The sequence below is a fragment of the Periplaneta americana genome, chromosome 14 (genome assembly GCF_040183065.1).
Source record: "Periplaneta americana isolate PAMFEO1 chromosome 14, P.americana_PAMFEO1_priV1, whole genome shotgun sequence".
Taxonomy (NCBI): Eukaryota; Metazoa; Arthropoda; class Insecta; order Blattodea; family Blattidae; genus Periplaneta; species Periplaneta americana.
In genome coordinates, this window is record NC_091130.1 from 2,758,082 (window position 1) to 2,777,220 (window position 19,139).

At 35.3% G+C, this 19,139-nt stretch overlaps 1 protein-coding gene across 1 annotated transcript in view; it reads right to left on the reverse strand.

Moving 5' to 3' along the window:
* The window catches only part of LOC138713085 (sodium-dependent proline transporter-like), a 141,757-nt gene extending 124,244 nt beyond the window's left edge, over nt 1–17,513 (reverse strand). The window contains exon 1 of the mRNA XM_069844834.1: nt 17,374–17,513. Coding sequence (XP_069700935.1) covers nt 17,374–17,413 — 40 coding nt within the window. The 5' untranslated portion in view covers nt 17,414–17,513. The remainder of the gene's footprint in view (nt 1–17,373) is intronic.
* Between the last annotated feature and the right edge of the window lie 1,626 nt (nt 17,514–19,139).

Here is a 19,139-nt window from a genome sequence, read left to right on the forward strand (position 1 = left end):
CAAACAGAAAGGAACAACAGTGGAATAAAATAAAAGGAAATAAAGATCTCAACGGACAGAAGGGAAACAACATGCAAGACATGGATAAAATTTGAAACAATAGGAGATAACAGATGTAGAAGGTGAGGAATATGTTTTCCTTTTGCCTTGTATGCACAACTCGTGACAGGTGTTATCCCCGCTCTCAGATAAGGCGCTATCTGCACCAGGTGCAGCTCTTGTGTCAGATAAATCATGCGCGGGGATCAACCGCAGGCGACCGTGATCTTGTCAAGTGCCTCCACTATGCAATTCTGAAAGTCTGACATGAATATTTCCAACACAAATCATCTTGTAAAAGCTTCCTTCCAGCGAAGTCTGACCGTCTTTGTCACGACCAGAGACTATGAAACTTGCTTTTCTATTAAATATCAAATTATGTTATAAAATCTAAAATGGGAGAAAAAATTCAATACTGAATTATGTACATACGCAATTGCAATGGTACGATCATGTAAAAGGGAGAAGAACGATCACCAAAAAAAGTGTTGGAATGATTGCCGCTCGAGAGGTTGGATAGAGAGAGACCTAATACCATATGGATGTGGAATTAAAACAGCGATGAAGGAAGGAAGATTTGAGGAAGGACAGTGGGTTAACAGAAAAGATTGGAGAGAATGTTTAAAATTAATTTTCAAAAACTAGAATATTGGCACTGGAAGATGTGTACACTTTGTTAATCATTATTATTATTATTATTATTATTATTATTATTATTATTATTATTAGCATTATTATTATTATTATTAGTATTATTATTATTATTATTATTATTATTATTATTATTATTATTATTATTATTATTATTATTGTTCTGGTACAATATCCTTTTCCAAAATAGCGAGTACAAGATCATAAATTTCGTTAGATAATGTGCTTCCATCCTCTTGTACTAATTCTGCTGGAATTTGATCGATACCTGGAGATTTATAATTTTTCAGATTTTCTATCGCAATTTCGACTTCAGAAAGTATTCCTTTGCTGTGGTCGTGCCACAGAATCAGTCCCATTACGAGGCTTATTTGAAGGTTTCGTAACAAGTTGTTTTTACGGCTATGGGTTGTTAGCCCTTCGCCCAACCCCCAAGTTGGAGGACCAACCCTCATCGGCTGTCCGCGACTGCAAGTAAAGCGATAGGTTTGGAAGTAAATCCCGAAAAGATAAAATATATGATTATGTCTCGTGACGAGAATATTGTACGAAATGGAAATATAAAAATTGGAAAATTATCTTTTGAAGAGGTGGAGAAATTCAAATATCTTGGAGCAACAGTAACAAATATAAATGATACTAGGGAAATTAAACACAGAGTAAATATGGGAAATGCCTGTTATTATTCGGTTGAGAAGCTTTTGTCATCCAGTCTGCTGTCAAAAAATCTGAAAGTTACAATTTATAAAACAGTTATATTACCGGTTGTTCTGTATGGTTGTGAAACTTGGACTCTCACTTTGAGAGAGGAACATAGGTTAAGGGTGTTTGAGAATAAGGTGCTTAGGAAAATATTTGGGGCTAAGAGGGATGAAGTTACAGGAGAATGGAGAAAGTACACAACACAGAACTGCACGCATTGTATTCTTCACGTGACATAATTAGGAACATTAAATCCAGACGTTTGAGATGGGCAGGGCATGTAGCACGTATGGGCGAATCCAGAAATGCATATAGAGTGTTAGTTGGGAGGCCGGAGAGAAAAAGACCTTTGGGGAGGAGGAGACGTAGATGGGAAGATAATATTAAAATGGATTTGAGGGAGGTGGGATATGATGATAGAGTCTGGATTAATCTTGCTCAGGATAGGGACCTATGGCGGGCTTATGTGGGGGCGGCAATGAACCTCCGGGTTCCTTAAAAGCTAGTAAGTATTTGAGTAAGTAAGTATCGAGGGTGAGGAATAAGGTGGTTGGAAAAGAGAAGACAGAGAGAAAAGAAAAGGGTTTGAATATTGTAACCTCCGACCAGTGGAGATATGTAAAAAAATCTTACTTTAAAATGATCTTAAATTGCAATAGGATAAAATATAACTTTATTGAACGTTTCTATTATTATTTCCTTCTGAATGTAACTGTATTGCGTCAACATTTACCCCACGTTATATAATACATTAATGTTTCTATTACTTAAATTTTTATGATGGACCATTTTCAATTGTTGAGATGAGAAACTAACGAACTTCTTAAAAATTATTCATTCCTATTTTGTTTGTGGATTTGTATTAATTTTTAATTCAAGAAAACTGAAACAAAAGAGTAAATTTGATTTCTTTCGTCAATCATGCGCTCTTATGTGTCCATATACAATCCTCTCTCTTTAATTTATTAATTTTTACATTTTTTGTTTTATTTTAGGGCGTATTTATATAAATTTAGGGACATATTGTTGGTAATTTTTCAGCCGTTTTTAGATCCCTAATTTATGAACTGCGACTGGCACGTTGCCACAAGAATCACTTCTGACAGGGTCTCGGCTTGTAAGAGTCAATAGTACAGACGTGGACAAATTATTAACAAAATTGACGATTTTTATGATATTTTGTTTACAAAATTTGACTTTTCAATTTAGACTACAGTTGACAATTCTGGATATTTCCATCATTACATTAGAGAGAAATATGCAAAAATGTCAACTGTAGTTTAAATTGAGGAGTCAAGTTTTGTAAAAATATATAATAAATATCTTCAATTTTGCTAATAATTTGTAAATTAGCAAAAATGTCAACTGCGTTGAAGAGTCAAATTTTGTAAAAATATACAATAAAAATCTTCAGTTTTGCTAATAATTTGTAAATATGCAAAAATATCAATTGTAGTCCAAATTGAGGAGTTAAATTTTGAAAAATATGCAACACTAATCTTCAATTTTGCTAATAATTTGGAAATACACAAAAATGTCAACTGTAGTCTAAATTGAAGAATGATATTTTGTAAAAATATATAATAAAAATGTTCAATTTTGCTAATAATTTGTCCACGTCTGTAATAGCGCTTAACGATCACACAGAAGTCAAAGCGCAATTTTCCTTTCTCGCTCCGCAACTTCTCCGACACGTGCGCCTTGCAGTTTGTTAGCACAGTTAGGCGCTCTGTGAGCACAGTAGTAGCTCTGTTAACAGCAGTTTAGTTTCTCCTTGTGCGAAGGAAGGAGAGGAATGTGATGCATGACAATAAATAAATAATGACAATAAATTACCATTTTTTTTATAGAAAACACTATTTTAACATTCCTGATCGTAAACGTAATTTTCGGCAAGGTTCTACAGTAAGTGTAACGATTTCTCCTAGAGTGGTTTTCTGTAGAGCCAATCCCTGCGAGTCACTTTATTAGGGAGTGATGTACAGTTACTGAAAGATTGGGCCGGTGGAATATGCAAAGCCCCAGATACAAGCCACTGCGCATGATCGGAGACCCAGAGCACAGATACACAAGATAACGCGTAATTGAGCTATTGAAATTAACTTTACTTGGTTTGTTGCAGGAATTCCCTCCGAAACCAACTCGAAAACCTACAAGACAAATGAAGAGTCCACTGCAAGAATGATGGATGTCACTTTCTTGTCGAAAATGAACCAAGACTGTCAAAGCATAGCTTAAGACATATACGGTCTTACTAATAAAAACTCTATATACAGACATTTAACTGTCTTATACTTATACAATGAGTAGCTCGTTTATAAGTCGTGTGTAAATTCCTTACTAATAATCACTACATACGTCGTGTATAACAGTATAACTGTTACACAGCTACGTCATAGTTTCGTCATTACTTCATTACGAAAGGTAATAGAATATCTGAGGTTCTCTATTGCATCCGGTAGAGCGCTCTAGTGTGCCGTGTTAAGAATCGATAGTACAACTGGCTCTAATCGATTACCACACCATATTTTGGTCAAAGAGTACAAGCTACAGCAATACTATTCTACTTATTCTGTGCTCTTTGGTGTGTTCTTCTGTGGTTACAAGGCAACCATCATCATAAAATGACAGTCGATACGAACAGCTGTTAGAGGGGCGGCCATTTTTTCTCTATATACAACGCTTAAACAAGGGGTTTCGTATATATAACTACTGCAAAGCAATTCCCATTGTATAGTTATAGATTGTTTATACATCCATAGCTTATTCACGGTTTATTACTAACGTTTTCTGTCTCAACGCTGCATAAGTCTCGTATAAAAACTATACACGGTTTATTAGTAACACTGATAGAATTTACATAGAGAGTTATATGGCATTAACACTGATAGTCATTGTCCAGTAATGATCGGAAAATCACAGTTAAGCTTTGACCGCCAAGCATTTCAGACTTTCAATTGCTTCTCCTGCAAAATGTATTCCAAATGACATCCATCATTCTTGCAGTGGACTCTTCAAATGTTAATTTTCTGTAAATAATGGACAAATACTATAGAAATTATTCTTACATACATACATACATTTTTTATTTTTTATTTTAGTAGGTTATTTTACGACGCTTTATCACCAGCTTAGGTTATTTAGCGTCTGAATGAGATGAAGGTGATAATGCCGGTGAAATGAGTCCGCGGTCCAGCACCGAAAGTTACCCAGCATTTGCTCGTATTGGGTTGAGGGAAAACCTCGGAGAAAACCTCAACCAGCCAACTTGCCCCGACCGGGTTTCGCGGACAGACGCGCTAACCGTTACTCCACAGGTGTGGACTACATACATACATACATACATACAAAAGTGTTCTGCCCATGGGCAGGTCATTCACTGAAAACCCAGCATTCTCCAATATTTCCAATTTTCTGCCTTCCTCTTAATCTCCGCATATGATCCACATATCTTAATGTCGTCTATCATCTGATATCTTCTTCTTCCCTATTGCCACATTCCATACAAAGCACTTCACTAGTCTCTTCCTTAGTTCTTTTTCTAGAGATCCGCAGAAGATGCTCCTTTTTTATTAAAAACTTCCTTTGCCATTGCTATCCTCCTTTTGACTTCCTGGCTGCAGCTCATAGTACACCGCAAGTATTTGAAGCTGTCCACTTGCTCTATAAATTATTCTTATTAAATATTAATCTAATTTTTTTGTATGCATTTCCAAACTATAGATACAGGTAGCAAAGCGATGGATAGATAGATATACAGACAGACAGAGAGAAATTAAACTTCACCACATCATTGTCTATTACACCGTGATTATGTGTACAAAAAATCAGAACGTAGCTTGAAAAATATAGAAAATATAAATTTCACCCATCACCCCACCAGGCATTGCTTAGTGATGTACTGATAATGTATATTAAGCATGCCAATTTTTATTTCCAAGGAACCTACAGATTCAGAGGGAAAAAATGTTGAAGTACAGTAAAATTATTTTTTCGGAAGGTGCAGCTCGTCCCAAGGAATGATCTCTCACGTCTTTTAAACTTCGCCCGCTCTTCGACAAGGCATGAAGGGTGAAATGAGAGTTTCAAGTAAGCGAAGGGCTTAGATTTCCTAGGATATATGGGGAATCGAACGCAGATCCTTTGAGAGCAGTCTCGGCCTTCAAATATTATACGACGCAGACTTAGACTTGCAAGTTGCTATGCAACCCAACCGACGTGTAAGCTGCGCGGTGGAGCGGTCCAATCTAGCAGGGGCTTGGTTCCGCTGCCAAATTCGATCTAGCGTTATCACAGCTGGGCTTTGTGTGGCGGCGAGGCGATATCCAGCCGATATCTGGCAATGGCTATCGTGTGCATCCAAGGCTGTACACCAGTTGATATCAGAAATAGTGCCAAATGATGCTCTTATATCTTAGAAAGCAGTAATCTCTCTCTCTCTCTCTCTCTCTCTCTCTATATATATATATATATATATATATATATATATATATATATATAATTATCCGGTTCCCATTTGGCCAACCAAAAAATTCCTCATCATCATCATCATCATCATCATCATCATTATCATTATCATTATTATATATAATTTGAACTGGTAATGGAAATTACGGGAAAACGACTGAACGGATTTTAATGAGTGACCCCTCATTTTCATGTCTGGCATCCAAAGTTTTCGGAAAAATGGTAGTTTTCAGTGAAATGTCAATTTTCCTACATAATTTTCCTATTTTCCAAAATCCATCTGTTGTCAGTTTTCAGAACTACTTTTATTGAATCACGGCCGACTTGATTGAATTTCAGAACAAAACACACACTACAATAAACAATAGGCTATTACACGAAGGCCATGACCTGCAGGATTGCCGAAAAATTTAGAGCTCAATTCAATTTGTTATTAAAAACTTATTCTGCAGTGTAGGCCTATAATTTTCTGAGTACAGCTCTGTATCGGATATTTAAATCTACGAAACTTGAGGTGGTTCGATGACATTATTACCATTAGAAATTAAATATTATTGTAGTTAATATCATGATGTATCTATTTTTCATTAATTGTACATAATATTGATGCTATATTGATGACATGAAAGTGAAACGTTTTGTGGTTATGTAAGTAAATGTAGAGAATATTTTAATTTAGATATTCATTTCTATAATTTACTGAGTGCTGCTACATAGGCCTATAACTACAAAACTTAAGTAAGATAATAATATTGTTATTAAAAATCAAATATTTTATACTTATTAACCCAGTGGGGTTGGGTTTTTTTCATATACTTAATGGCGGTGTAGTGTAGATATTGATATGTGTCATTGTCTTCAGTATTGGATCGAGAGAGCGCAAAAATTACAGTTCCTAAGGAAAATATATAAAAAGATATTACTTACTGATAAAATAAGAGGCCTAGAAAATGTTTAGTCTCCAGATCATTTCAGCAAGATCTCTTAGTAGGATAAAATGATTTTACGCTCTACATTTCAAGTTCTACATGCAGCAGCTATATGAAAATGCTATTGTTCGAAAGCTTAGCAAACCTGACATTTTTTTAACTTTTGCCTACAATCCACAATGACCTGAAATAGCTACTGCTATCGTCCTGACATTGATACTTGCGTTTTCGCGTTGAAACTCAAAAACTGAAGTTGGATAGGTTCAAGAAAAAGTATTTGGCCTAAAAAAAATCCATTCAGAGGGAGTATGTTTCATTATTATGGAAGCAAATAACTATCAAAAAGACAAGTATTCTTCACTGGAAATAAATCTGAAAAATTTTTATTTGAACTTTTTATGGACTTAGTTTGCAGCAGCATTTGCTGCACAAGCCACTAGTATTATTTAATGATGAACTTAAAGCGCGTGACTTAGCCTATATTTGATTAAATAATGAGCCGCCACAGAGGTCTAGTGACTATAGCGCTGCATTTATAATCCTGTGGACCCGAGTTCGATCTCAAGTGTACCCCCAATTTATAACTTTGTTGGGCAAACCCTTGATTCAGGTAACACAGGGGTTTTCTTCGGGAGTTCCGGTTCCCATTTGGCCAACCAAAAAATTCCTCATCATCATCATTATCATTATCATTATCATCATCATCCCATTTCGTCGCGGGTGTAGCGTAGACCAGCCTCCTATGACGCACCCTGGGCAACGACTCTGTCGGTAAATTGGTCTATACAACTGACTTCATGTGAATGAATGACAAACAGTCAGTGCCCACCATTAGTAATTTTTTTATATTAAAAATCACAAAACAATAAATACAGGGTGATTCAAAAGGTTGTGTTAAATGCTAGGTACTGAAAGTTATAGCAATTTGTAAAATAAAATACTAATAACCTTTCTCTAATACGGCATCGTTGTGCACATTAAATATTTTAAATTTTAATTTGATTTAATTAACCCCATATTAAATAATTTATCCCATATTAAATAATTTATCCCATATTAAATAATTTATCTCATATTAAATAATTTATTCCATGTGATTTTTTTTGCAGATGATACAAGCACAGTCTAGTATATACAGTCACGAATCTTGAGTTGTGAGGGTGCTAGGAACAATAGACTGCGCCGGTACTATTTCGCATTGTCTATAATGAGGCGATATTAGCGATCCTAGTGCTTAGCAACTATCTATCGATGCATATTTACTACGTATTGAGCTTCGTGACTGTATATACTAGACTGTGATACAAGTGTGATTATTTCAATCAAACAATACGATCACTTTATAAATATTTCTAATACAGTGCTGAATCGAATGAATGAATGAATGAATGTATCAATGAATATGAATGAATGAATATGAATATGAATATGAATGAATTAATGAATATGAATATGAATATGAATGAATTAATGAATATGAATATGAATGAATGAATGAATATGAATGAATTAATGAATATGAATATGAATGAATGAATGAATATGAATGAATGAATATGAATGAATGAATGAATATGAATGAATGAATATGAATGAATGAATATGAATGAATGAATATGAATGAATGAATGAATATGAATGAATGAATGAATATGAATGAATATGAATATGAATGAATATGAATGAATGAATATGAATGAATATGAATGAATGAATATGAATGAATGAATATGAATGAATGAATATGAATGAATGAATATGAATGAGTGAATGAATGAATATGAATGAGTGAATGAATGAATATGAATGAGTGAATGAATGAATATGAATGAGTGAATGAATGAATATGAATGAGTGAATGAATGAATATGAATGAATGAATATGAATGAATGAATGAATATGAATGAATGAATATGAATGAATGAATGAATATGAATGAATGAATGAATATGAATGAATGAATGAATATGAATGAATGAATGAATATGAATGAATGAATATGAATGAATGAATGAATATGAATGAATGAATGAATATGAATGAATGAATATGAATGAATGAATGAATATGAATGAATGAATGAATGAATATGAATATGAATGAATGAATATGAATATGAATGAATGAATATGAATATGAATATGAATGAATGAATGAACATGAATATGAATATGAATGAATGAATGAATATGAATATGAATGAATGAATATGAATATGAATATGAATATGAATGAATGAATGAATATGAATGAATATGAATATGAATGAATGAATATGAATATGAATGAATGAATATGAATGAATATGAATATGAATGAATGAATATGAATATGAATGAATATGAATATGAATGAATGAATATGAATATGAATTAATGAATATGAATGAATGAATGAATATGAATATGAATGAATGAATATGAATATGAATGAATATGAATATGAATATGAATATGAATGAATGAATATGAATGAATGAATGAATGAATGAATATGAATATGAATGAATATGAATATGAATGAATGAATATTAATGAATGAATATGAATATGAATGAATGGTTCCATGCAAATAAACTATCACTTAATGTTGATAAAATCAGTGTAGTCAAATTTAGTGCAATAGTAGTGCTCAGTTTTCCTACAATATTACATAAAATGGAACTGATGTCAAAGATTCTGTAAGCACAAAGTTTCTTGGTTTGGAGTTGAATAATCACTTGACCTGGAAAACACACACAGAATGTATTACTGCTAGATTGAGCTCTGCCAGTTATGCATTAAGATCCTTATCTTCTGTTGGAGATATAAAGTATGGCTTAGTGGATAAAGCGCCAGCACGTAAAGCTGGAAACCCGGGTTCGAGTCCCGGTGCGGGAGAGAATTTTTCTCCGTTCTATCGATTCTCGACCATTAAGATGAAGGATTAAGTAACCCAGATCCACTGAATGTCCTCAGAACTCACAACTTCAATACCACTCCTTCGGGAGCTCCATGTGACAGATCACGACACACAAAAGAACTTACTATCCCTGTATAAGAAACCTGTAGACAAAATTTTCTAGCCTTGCCTAGCCCACGAAATAGTTTGTTTCTTATTCAACATGTTTACAAATCTTTCCGACATGCATTTAACCCCAGTCTTCTGCTAGCTCACTAGAACTTATCATTGGACGGATGGCGGGCGGTTTAACTCAGCGTGCTATCTGTCCCGGCTCGTTTCCCGACCCTTGCCTCTCCATGCCTGTCTGTGTGGGACGGCGATGAAATCCAGATGTTACGGGCTTCGAGGAAACTTGGCTACGGAACAACTGTAACAAGTGGCAGTTGTGAGTTGGAGAGTAAAATGAGCATGACTGAAATTATGAAAAAAATAAAAACGATGTTGAAGAAAGAAATCATGAAGAAAAATAGAATTATGTTGATGATGATGTATATTTTGTTCATGAAGAAGTAAATTACGTTTATGAAGGAAATAAATTATTGTGATAAAAAAATTATGACGATAAAGAAGAAAACGACGACGGTGATGAAGAAGTAAATATTTGTAATGATGAAAATGATGAACAAAAATATATCGATAATAAAGAAGAAAATGATAATGAAGAAGAAAATCGTGATGAAGAAGAAAACCGTGATGAAGAAAATGATTGTGATGAAGAAAAAATTATGATGACGGTAATAAAGAAAATGATGTCGGAAATGATTAAGAAAGTGAGTGATAAAAAAGTGACGGTGATGAAGAAAGTGATGGTGATGAAAATTACGATAATAATGATAAAGAAAATGATGGCGATGAAGAAAGTGACGGTGGTGATGGAGAAAAGATGTTGGTGAAAAAGAAAATTATGATAAATGAAGAAACTGATAATCATGAGGAAGAAATTGGTAATGAAGAGGAAAATGCTGATGGTGATTAAGTAGAAAATGCTGATGAAGAAAACAATGCTGATGGTGATGAAGAAAATGCTGATGGTGATTAAGAAGAAAATGCTGATGGTGATTAAGAAGAAAATGCTGATGGTGATGAAGAAAACAATGCTGACGGTGACGAAGAAGAAAATGCTGATGGTGATTAAGAAGAAAATGCTAATGGTGATCAAGTAGAAAGTGCTGATGGTGATTAAGTAGAAAATGCTGATGGTGATGAAGAAGAAAATGCTGACGGTGATGAAGAAGAAAATGCTGATGATAATTAAGTAGAAAATGCTGATGGTGAAGAAGAAGAAAATTCTGTCGGTGATGAAGAAGAAAATGCTGATGGTGATGAAGAAGAAAATTTTGTCGGTGATGAAGAAGAAAATGCTGATGGTGATGAAGAAGAAAATTCTGTCGGTGATGAAGAAGAAAATGCTGATGGTGATGAAGAAGAAAATTCTGTCGGTGATGAAGAAGAAAATGCTGATGGTGATGAAGAAGAAAATTATGTCGGTGATGAAGAAGAAAATGCTCACGGTGATGAAGAAGAAAATGCTGATGATCATTAAATAGAAAATGCTGATGATGATGATGATGATGATGATGATGATGATGAAAATGCTGACGGTAATGAATAAGAAAATGCTGATGGTGATTAAGTAGAAAATACTGATGGTGATGAAGAAGAAATAATGATGATGACGACTGCAATATAATGATGACAACGATGACTGGTGGTGGCGATAGTGGTTGTGGTACTGCAGCTTGAAGCTCACGCACGGTGGCGGTTGTGTGTATAGGCTTGTGAGCGGATTCATTGGAAAATCAATGAATCAAAATCTTGACGGCTGACGCGGCAGATCAGGACTGATCTTGATACTAGCGGCTACAGCCGTATTCTGGCTTTGGGCAATTATCTTCAACATATCCTTTTCCGCGAAAATGAATGCGATTAACGTGAATAGAAAACAGTAGGCCTAAGTTTGACTGAGCCGACCAAAGAGGACTTCCATCACCATCTCTATATCCTTTCTTTAAAAAAAATAATTTTAAATATAATCACTGGTCGCTTGAAGTTCTCCACTGTCTTTATTGCATGATTACTCTTGCAAGAGGTCTACTTACGTACTTACTTACTGGCTTTTAAGGAACCCGGAGGTTCATTGCCGCCCTCACATAAGCCCGCAATTGGTCCCTATCCTGAGCAAGATTAATCCATTCTCTATCATCATATCCCACCTCCCTCAAATCCATTTCAATATTATCTTCCCATCTACGTCTCGGCCTCCCCAAAGGTCTTTTTCCCTCCGGCCTCCCAACTAACACTCTATATGCATTTCTGGATTCGCCCATACGTGCTACATGCCCTGCCCATCTCAAATGTCTGGATCTAATGTTCCTAATTATGTCAGGTGAAGAATACAATGCGTGCAGTTCTGTGTTGTGTAACTTTCTCCATTCTCCTGTAACTTCATCCCTCTTCGCCCCAAATATTTTCCTAAGCACCTTATTCTCAAACACCCTTAATCTCTGTTCCTCTCTCAAAGTGAGAGTCCAAGTTTCACAACCATCCAAGAGGTCTACTACGTGAAGAAATTTGTAGATTTAAAGATTTTGTCCTCTTTCGGAAAATCGGCCAGGGTGTATTTCTGGGGTAGAAAGCTGATCTGCTGATGAAAGGCTACACTCCAGTCCGTTAGGGCTGACCACATGGACGGGTTTTCTCCAACTGTAAGGCAGTTGTTAGATAATCAGTCTCATCTCGAAATGCCAGATAACCTTGCAGCGTTGTTGTAAAGTAAGCGATTGTTACCGGCGTAGCTCAGGCGGTAGCGCGTTTCTTTTCTGATCCGGAGTTACGCTCGGGTGTGGGTTCGATTCCCGCTTGGGCTGTTTACCTACTTGGGTTTTTCCGAGGTTTCCTCCAGCCATAAGGCAAATGTCAGGTAATCTATGGCGAATCCTCGGCCTCATCTCGCCATCACCAATTCCATCGACGCTAAGTAACCGAGAAGTTGATATAATGTCTTTAAATAACAAAGTAAAAAAAATAAACGATTAAAATAAATAAATGAAAGTTCATATTGAAATGTTTCTCCACATCGTCATGTCACACTCTCTTGACAATTATCATCTCATTGATGACAGTTGTGGTACACAAGTTGAAGTTCTCCACTTTCATATAAGGTGTAAAAAAGATGATGCTATCGGTAGCCAAATTCTTCAGGTTAACAGACGGACCGACCAGGTTACGAAGCATAGCAACGATCTGTACACGTCTACTAGAGACGCCGCTGATTTTAATTCAAAATTGTTTATATGAATCATGTTTCACACCAGGATCGCATTGTAATCCGCAGTTGTTGACACTAAACACAATTGACACCTAAGTCTACATTGCAATTCCCATTATTGTTGCTGGAAAACATAATTTAATCTGAAACTGTATCGAAATTCGCAGTTGTATGTGAAGCACATAATTCACATCTGTATTGTAATTCGCAATTGTCGCCAGGTAACATAACTTATAGGCTAACTGAATCTATACCGAATTTCGCAGTTGTATCTCGAAAACATAATTCAGAGCTGCATTGTAAATCGCAGTTGTTGCTAGAAAACAATTCACAATTTAATATGTATCGAAATTCGCGGTTATAGCTGGAAAGAATAATTCACACTTGATTCAGCGTTGTAATTTGCAGTTGTTCCTAGTAAATAGGGTTCACACTTCAGTCTCTATTGTATTTCGGAGTTGCAGCTAAAAAACAATTCACACCTGAATCTGTATTATGATTCGCAGTTTTAGCTGGAAAACATAATTCACACCTGAATCTGTATTGTAATTCGCAGTTTTTGGAGAACATAATTCACACCTGAATCTGTATTGTAATTCGCAGTTTTGGAGAACATAATTTACACCTGAATCTGTCTTGTAATTTGCAGTTTTTACAGAACATAATTCACACCTGAATCTGTATTGTAATTCGCAGTTTTGGAAAACATAATTTACACCTGAATCTGTCTTGTAATTTGCAGTTTTTACAGAACATAATTCACACCTGAATCTGTATTGTAATTCGCAGTTTTGGAAAACATAATTTACACCTGAATCTGTATTGTAATTCTCTGTTTTGGAAAACATCATTTACATCTGAATCTGTATTGTAATTCGCAGTTTTTGGAGAACATAATTCACACCTGAATCTGTATTGTAATTCGCAGTTTTGGAAAACATAATTCACACCTGAATCTGTATTCTAATTCGCAGTTTTGGAGAACATAATTCACACCTGAATCTGTATTGTAATTCGCAGTTTTTGAAAACATAATTTACACCTGAATCTGTGTTGTAATTCGCAGTTTTTGAAAACATAATTTACACCTGAATCTGTATTGTAATTCGCAGTTTTGGAAAACATAATTTACACCTGAATCTGTATTGTAATTCACAGTTTTGGAAAACATAATTTACACCTGAATCTGTATTGTAATTCGCAGTTTTGGAAAACATAATTCACACCTGAATCTGTATTCTAATTCGCAGTTTTGGAGAACATAATTCACACCTGAATCTGTATTGTAATTCGCAGTTTTTGGAGAACATAATTCACACCTGAATCTGTATTGTAATTCGCAGTTTTGGAGAACATAATTCACACCTGAATCTGTATTGTAATTCGCAGTTTTGGAGAACATAATTCACACCTGAATCTGTATTGTAATTCGCAGTTTTGGAAAACATAATTCACAACTGAATCTGTATTGCAATTCGCAGTTTTTGAAAACATAATTTACACCTGAATCTGTATTGTAATTCGCAGTTTTTGGAGAACATAATTCACACCTGAATCTGTATTGTAATTCGCAGTTTTGGAAAACATAATTCACACCTGAATCTGTATTGTAATTCGCAGTTTTGGAAAACATAATTCACACCTGAATCTGTATTGTAATTCGCAGTTTTTGGTAAACATAATTGACACCTGAATCTGTACTGTAGGACTACTTCACACGTTTTGCCAGTAAACGGAATTAACACCTAAATCTATATTGTATTTCAGAGTTTTAGTTATAAAACATAATTCACACCTGAATCTGTATTGTAATTCGCAGTTTTGGAGAACATAATTCACACCTGAATCTGTATTGTAATTCGCAGTTTTTGGAGAACATAATTCACACCTGAATCTGTATTGTAATTCGCAGTTTTGGAGAACATAATTCACACCTGAATCTGTATTGTAATTCGCAGTTTTGGAAAACATAATTCACACCTGAATCTGTATTGCAATTCGCAGTTTTTGAAAACATAATTTACACTTGAATCTGTATTGTAATTGGCAGTTTTTGGAGAATATAATTCACACCTCAATCTGTATTGTAATTCGCAGTTTTGGAAAACATAATTCACACCTGAATCTGTATTGTAATTCGCAGTTTTGGAAAACATAATTCACACCTGAATCTGTATTGTAATTCGCAGTTTTGGAAAACATAATTCACACCTGAATCTGTATTGCAATTCGCAGTTTTTGAAAACATAATTTACACCTGAAACTGTATTGTAATTCGCAGTTTTTGGAGAACATAATTCACACCTGAATCTGTATTGTAATTCGCAGTTTTGGAAAACATAATTCACACCTGAATCTGTATTGTAATTCGCAGTTTTGGAAAACATAATTCACACCTGAATCTGTGTTGTAATTCGCAGTTTTTGGTAAACATAATTGACACCTGAATCTGTACTGTAGGATTACTTCACACGTTTTGCCAGTAAACGGAATTAACACCTAAATCTATATTGTATTTCAGAGTTTTAGTTATAAAACATAATTCACACCTGAATCTGTATTGTAATTCGCAGTTTTGGAGAACATAATTCACACCTGAATCTGTATTGTAATTCGCAGTTTTTGGAGAACATAATTCACACCTGAATCTGTATTGTAATTCGCAGTTTTGGAGAACATAATTCACACCTGAATCTGTATTGTAATTCGCAGTTTTGGAAAACATAATTCACACCTGAATCTGTATTGCAATTCGCAGTTTTTGAAAACATAATTTACACTTGAATCTGTATTGTAATTGGCAGTTTTTGGAGAACATAATTCACACCTCAATCTGTATTGTAATTCGCAGTTTTGGAAAACATAATTCACACCTGAATCTGTATTGTAATTCGCAGTTTTGGAAAACATAATTCACACCTGAATCTGTATTGAAATTCGCAGTTTTGGAGAACATAATTTACACCTGAATCTGTATTGTAATTCGCAGTTTTTGAAGAACATAATTCACACCTGAGTCTGTATTGTAATTCGCAGTTTTGGAAAACATAATTCACACCTGAATCTGTATTGTAATTCGCAGTTTTGGAAAACATAATTCACACCTGAATCTGTATTGTAATTCGCAGTTTTGGAAAACATAATTCACACCTGAATCTGTATTGTAATTCGCAGTTTTTGAAAACATAATTCACACCTGAATCTGTATTGAAATTCGCAGTTTTGGAGAACATAATTTACACCTGAATCTGTATTGTAATTCGCAGTTTTTGAAGAACATAATTCACACCTGAGTCTGTATTGTAATTCGCAGTTTTGGAAAACATAATTCACACCTGAATCTGTATTGTAATTCGCAGTTTTGGAAAACATAATTCACACCTGAATCTGTATTGTAATTCGCAGTTTTGGAAAACATAATTCACACCTGAATCTGTATTGTAATTCGCAGTTTTGGAAAACATAATTCACACCTGAATCTGTATTGAAATTCGCAGTTTTGGAGAACATAATTTACACCTGAATCTGTATTGTAATTCGCAGTTTTTGAAGAACATAATTCACACCTGAGTCTGTATTGTAATTCGCAGTTTTGGAAAACATAATTCACACCTGAATCTGTATTGTAATTCGCAGTTTTGGAAAACATAATTCACACCTGAATCTGTATTGTAATTCGCAGTTTTGGAAAACATAATTCACACCTGAATCTGTATTGTAATTCGCAGTTTTGGAAAACATAATTCACACCTGAATCTGTATTGAAATTCGCAGTTTTGGAGAACATAATTTACACCTGAATCTGTATTGTAATTCGCAGTTTTTGAAGAACATAATTCACACCTGAGTCTGTATTGTAATTCGCAGTTTTGGAAAACATAATTCACACCTGAATCTGTATTGTAATTCGCAGTTTTGGAAAACATAATTCACACCTGAATCTGTATTGTAATTCGCAGTTTTGGAAAACATAATTCACACCTGAATCTGTATTGTAATTCGCAGTTTTGGAAAACATAATTCACACCTGAATCTGTATTGTAATTCGCAGTTTTTGGAAAACATAATTCACACCTGATTCTGTATTGTAGGACTACTTCACACTTTTTGCCAGTAAACGGAATTAACACCTAAATCTATATTGTATTTCGCAGCTGTAGCTATAAGACATAATTTACATCTGAATCTGCATTGTAATAATTCTTCGTTGCTAGGAAACAGAGTTAACATCTGAATTTATAAATAATACGCATTTGTAGCTGGAAAATTCATAGTTTTTACTAGTAAACAAATTCACAGCTGAATCTGTACTGTACGTAATTCGCGGTTTTTAACATGAACCCGAATCGCAACTCGCAGTGTAGTGGACTCACCCCTGCGCTGCGTGGCGTCGCGGCGTCCTCGCGCGGACATCCTACACCTCCATGGTCTTGCCCGCGCACCTCACCGATTCTGACTGACTCCCGGAGGCTGTACAGGCTCGAATCTCGGGCACGCGCGTGGGAGGGCGTGGGTGGATGCTCAGAGGGCTCTGCGTCCAGCGACCACTCTGACTCTTGCAATTCAGATAGCGGAGTGTTACCTTCCTCCAGTGCGTACGTCACGCCGCCCAGGAATCCAAACACCGGCTCCGCGCGTGGTACTCGGTGGCATGTTTACATTTCCGTCGAGTGCTTCCAACTCGTGGCCTCCGTTTAAAGTACAGAATAGGAAATAAATCTGCTTGACACCCGCTATTTCTTACAGGCCGACCAACCCCGACGTCTGGCATGCTTGGAAATATTGTCGCTTGTGTTCTATTTAAACAAGCGGAATTCTCAGATTGCTTGATGTGGCCCGCTGTCCCGTTGAGCAAACCGCTTGCCTGAATACACATGCGCACTGCCAATATCTTCAATTATTCAGAGCGTTGGTACGTTTACCCAAAGGTCCAGGGTTCGATGCCCGGCCCCGGAACAATTTTTCCCTCGAAATTATTCAAATCAACTTTACAGGGAGTTATACCTGAGTTACTTCTGTTGACGTACAAAATTCTGTCCAATATTCTTTTGAGAAGATTAACTCCAATTGTAGATGAAATTATTGGGGATCATCAATGTGGTTTTAGGCGTAATAGATCAACTATTGACCAGATATTTTGTATTCGACAGATATTGCAGAAAAATGGGAGTATAAGGGTACAGTGCATCAGTTATTCATAGATTTCAAAAAGGCATATGACTCGGTTAAGAGAAGAGTTTTATATGATATTCTTATTGAATTTGGTATTCCCAAGAAACTAGTTCCATTAATTAAAATGTGTCTCAGTGAAACGTACAGCAGAGTCCGTATAGGCCAGTTTATATCTAATGCTTTTCCAATTTACTGCGGGCTGAAGCAGGGAGATGCATTGTCACTCTACTTTTTAACTTTCCTCTAGAATATGCCATTAGGAAAGTCCAGGATAACACAGACGGTTTGGAATTGAACGGGTTACATCAGCTTCTTGTCTATGCGGATGACGTGAATATGTTAGGAGAAAATCCACAAACGATTGGGGAAAACAAGGAAATTTCACTGGAAGCAAGTAAAGAGATAGGGTTGGAAGTAAATCCCGAAAAGACTAAGTATATGATTATGTCTCGTGACCAGAATATTGTACGAAATGGAAATATAAAAATTGGAGATTTAGCCTTCGAAGAGGTGGAAAAATTAAAATATCTTTGAGCAACAGTAACAAATATAAATGACACTTAGGAGGAAATTAAACACAGAATAAATATGGGAAATGCCTGTTATTATTCGGTTGAGAAGCTTTTGTCATCTAGTCTGCTGTCAAAAAATCTGAAAGTTAGAATTTATAAAACAGTTATATTACCGGTTGTTCTATATGGTTATGAAGCTTGGACTCTCACTTTGAGAGAGGAACATAGGTTAAGGGTGTTTGAGAATAAGGTTCTTAGGAAAATATTTGGGGCTAAAAGGGATGAATTTACAGGAGAATGGAGAAAGTTACACAACACAGAACTGCACGCATTGTATTCTTCACCTGACATAATGAAGAACATTAAATCCAGACGTTTGAGATGGGCAGGGCATGTAGCACGTATGGGCGAATCCAGAAATGCATATAGAGTGTTATTTGGGAGGCCGGAGGGAA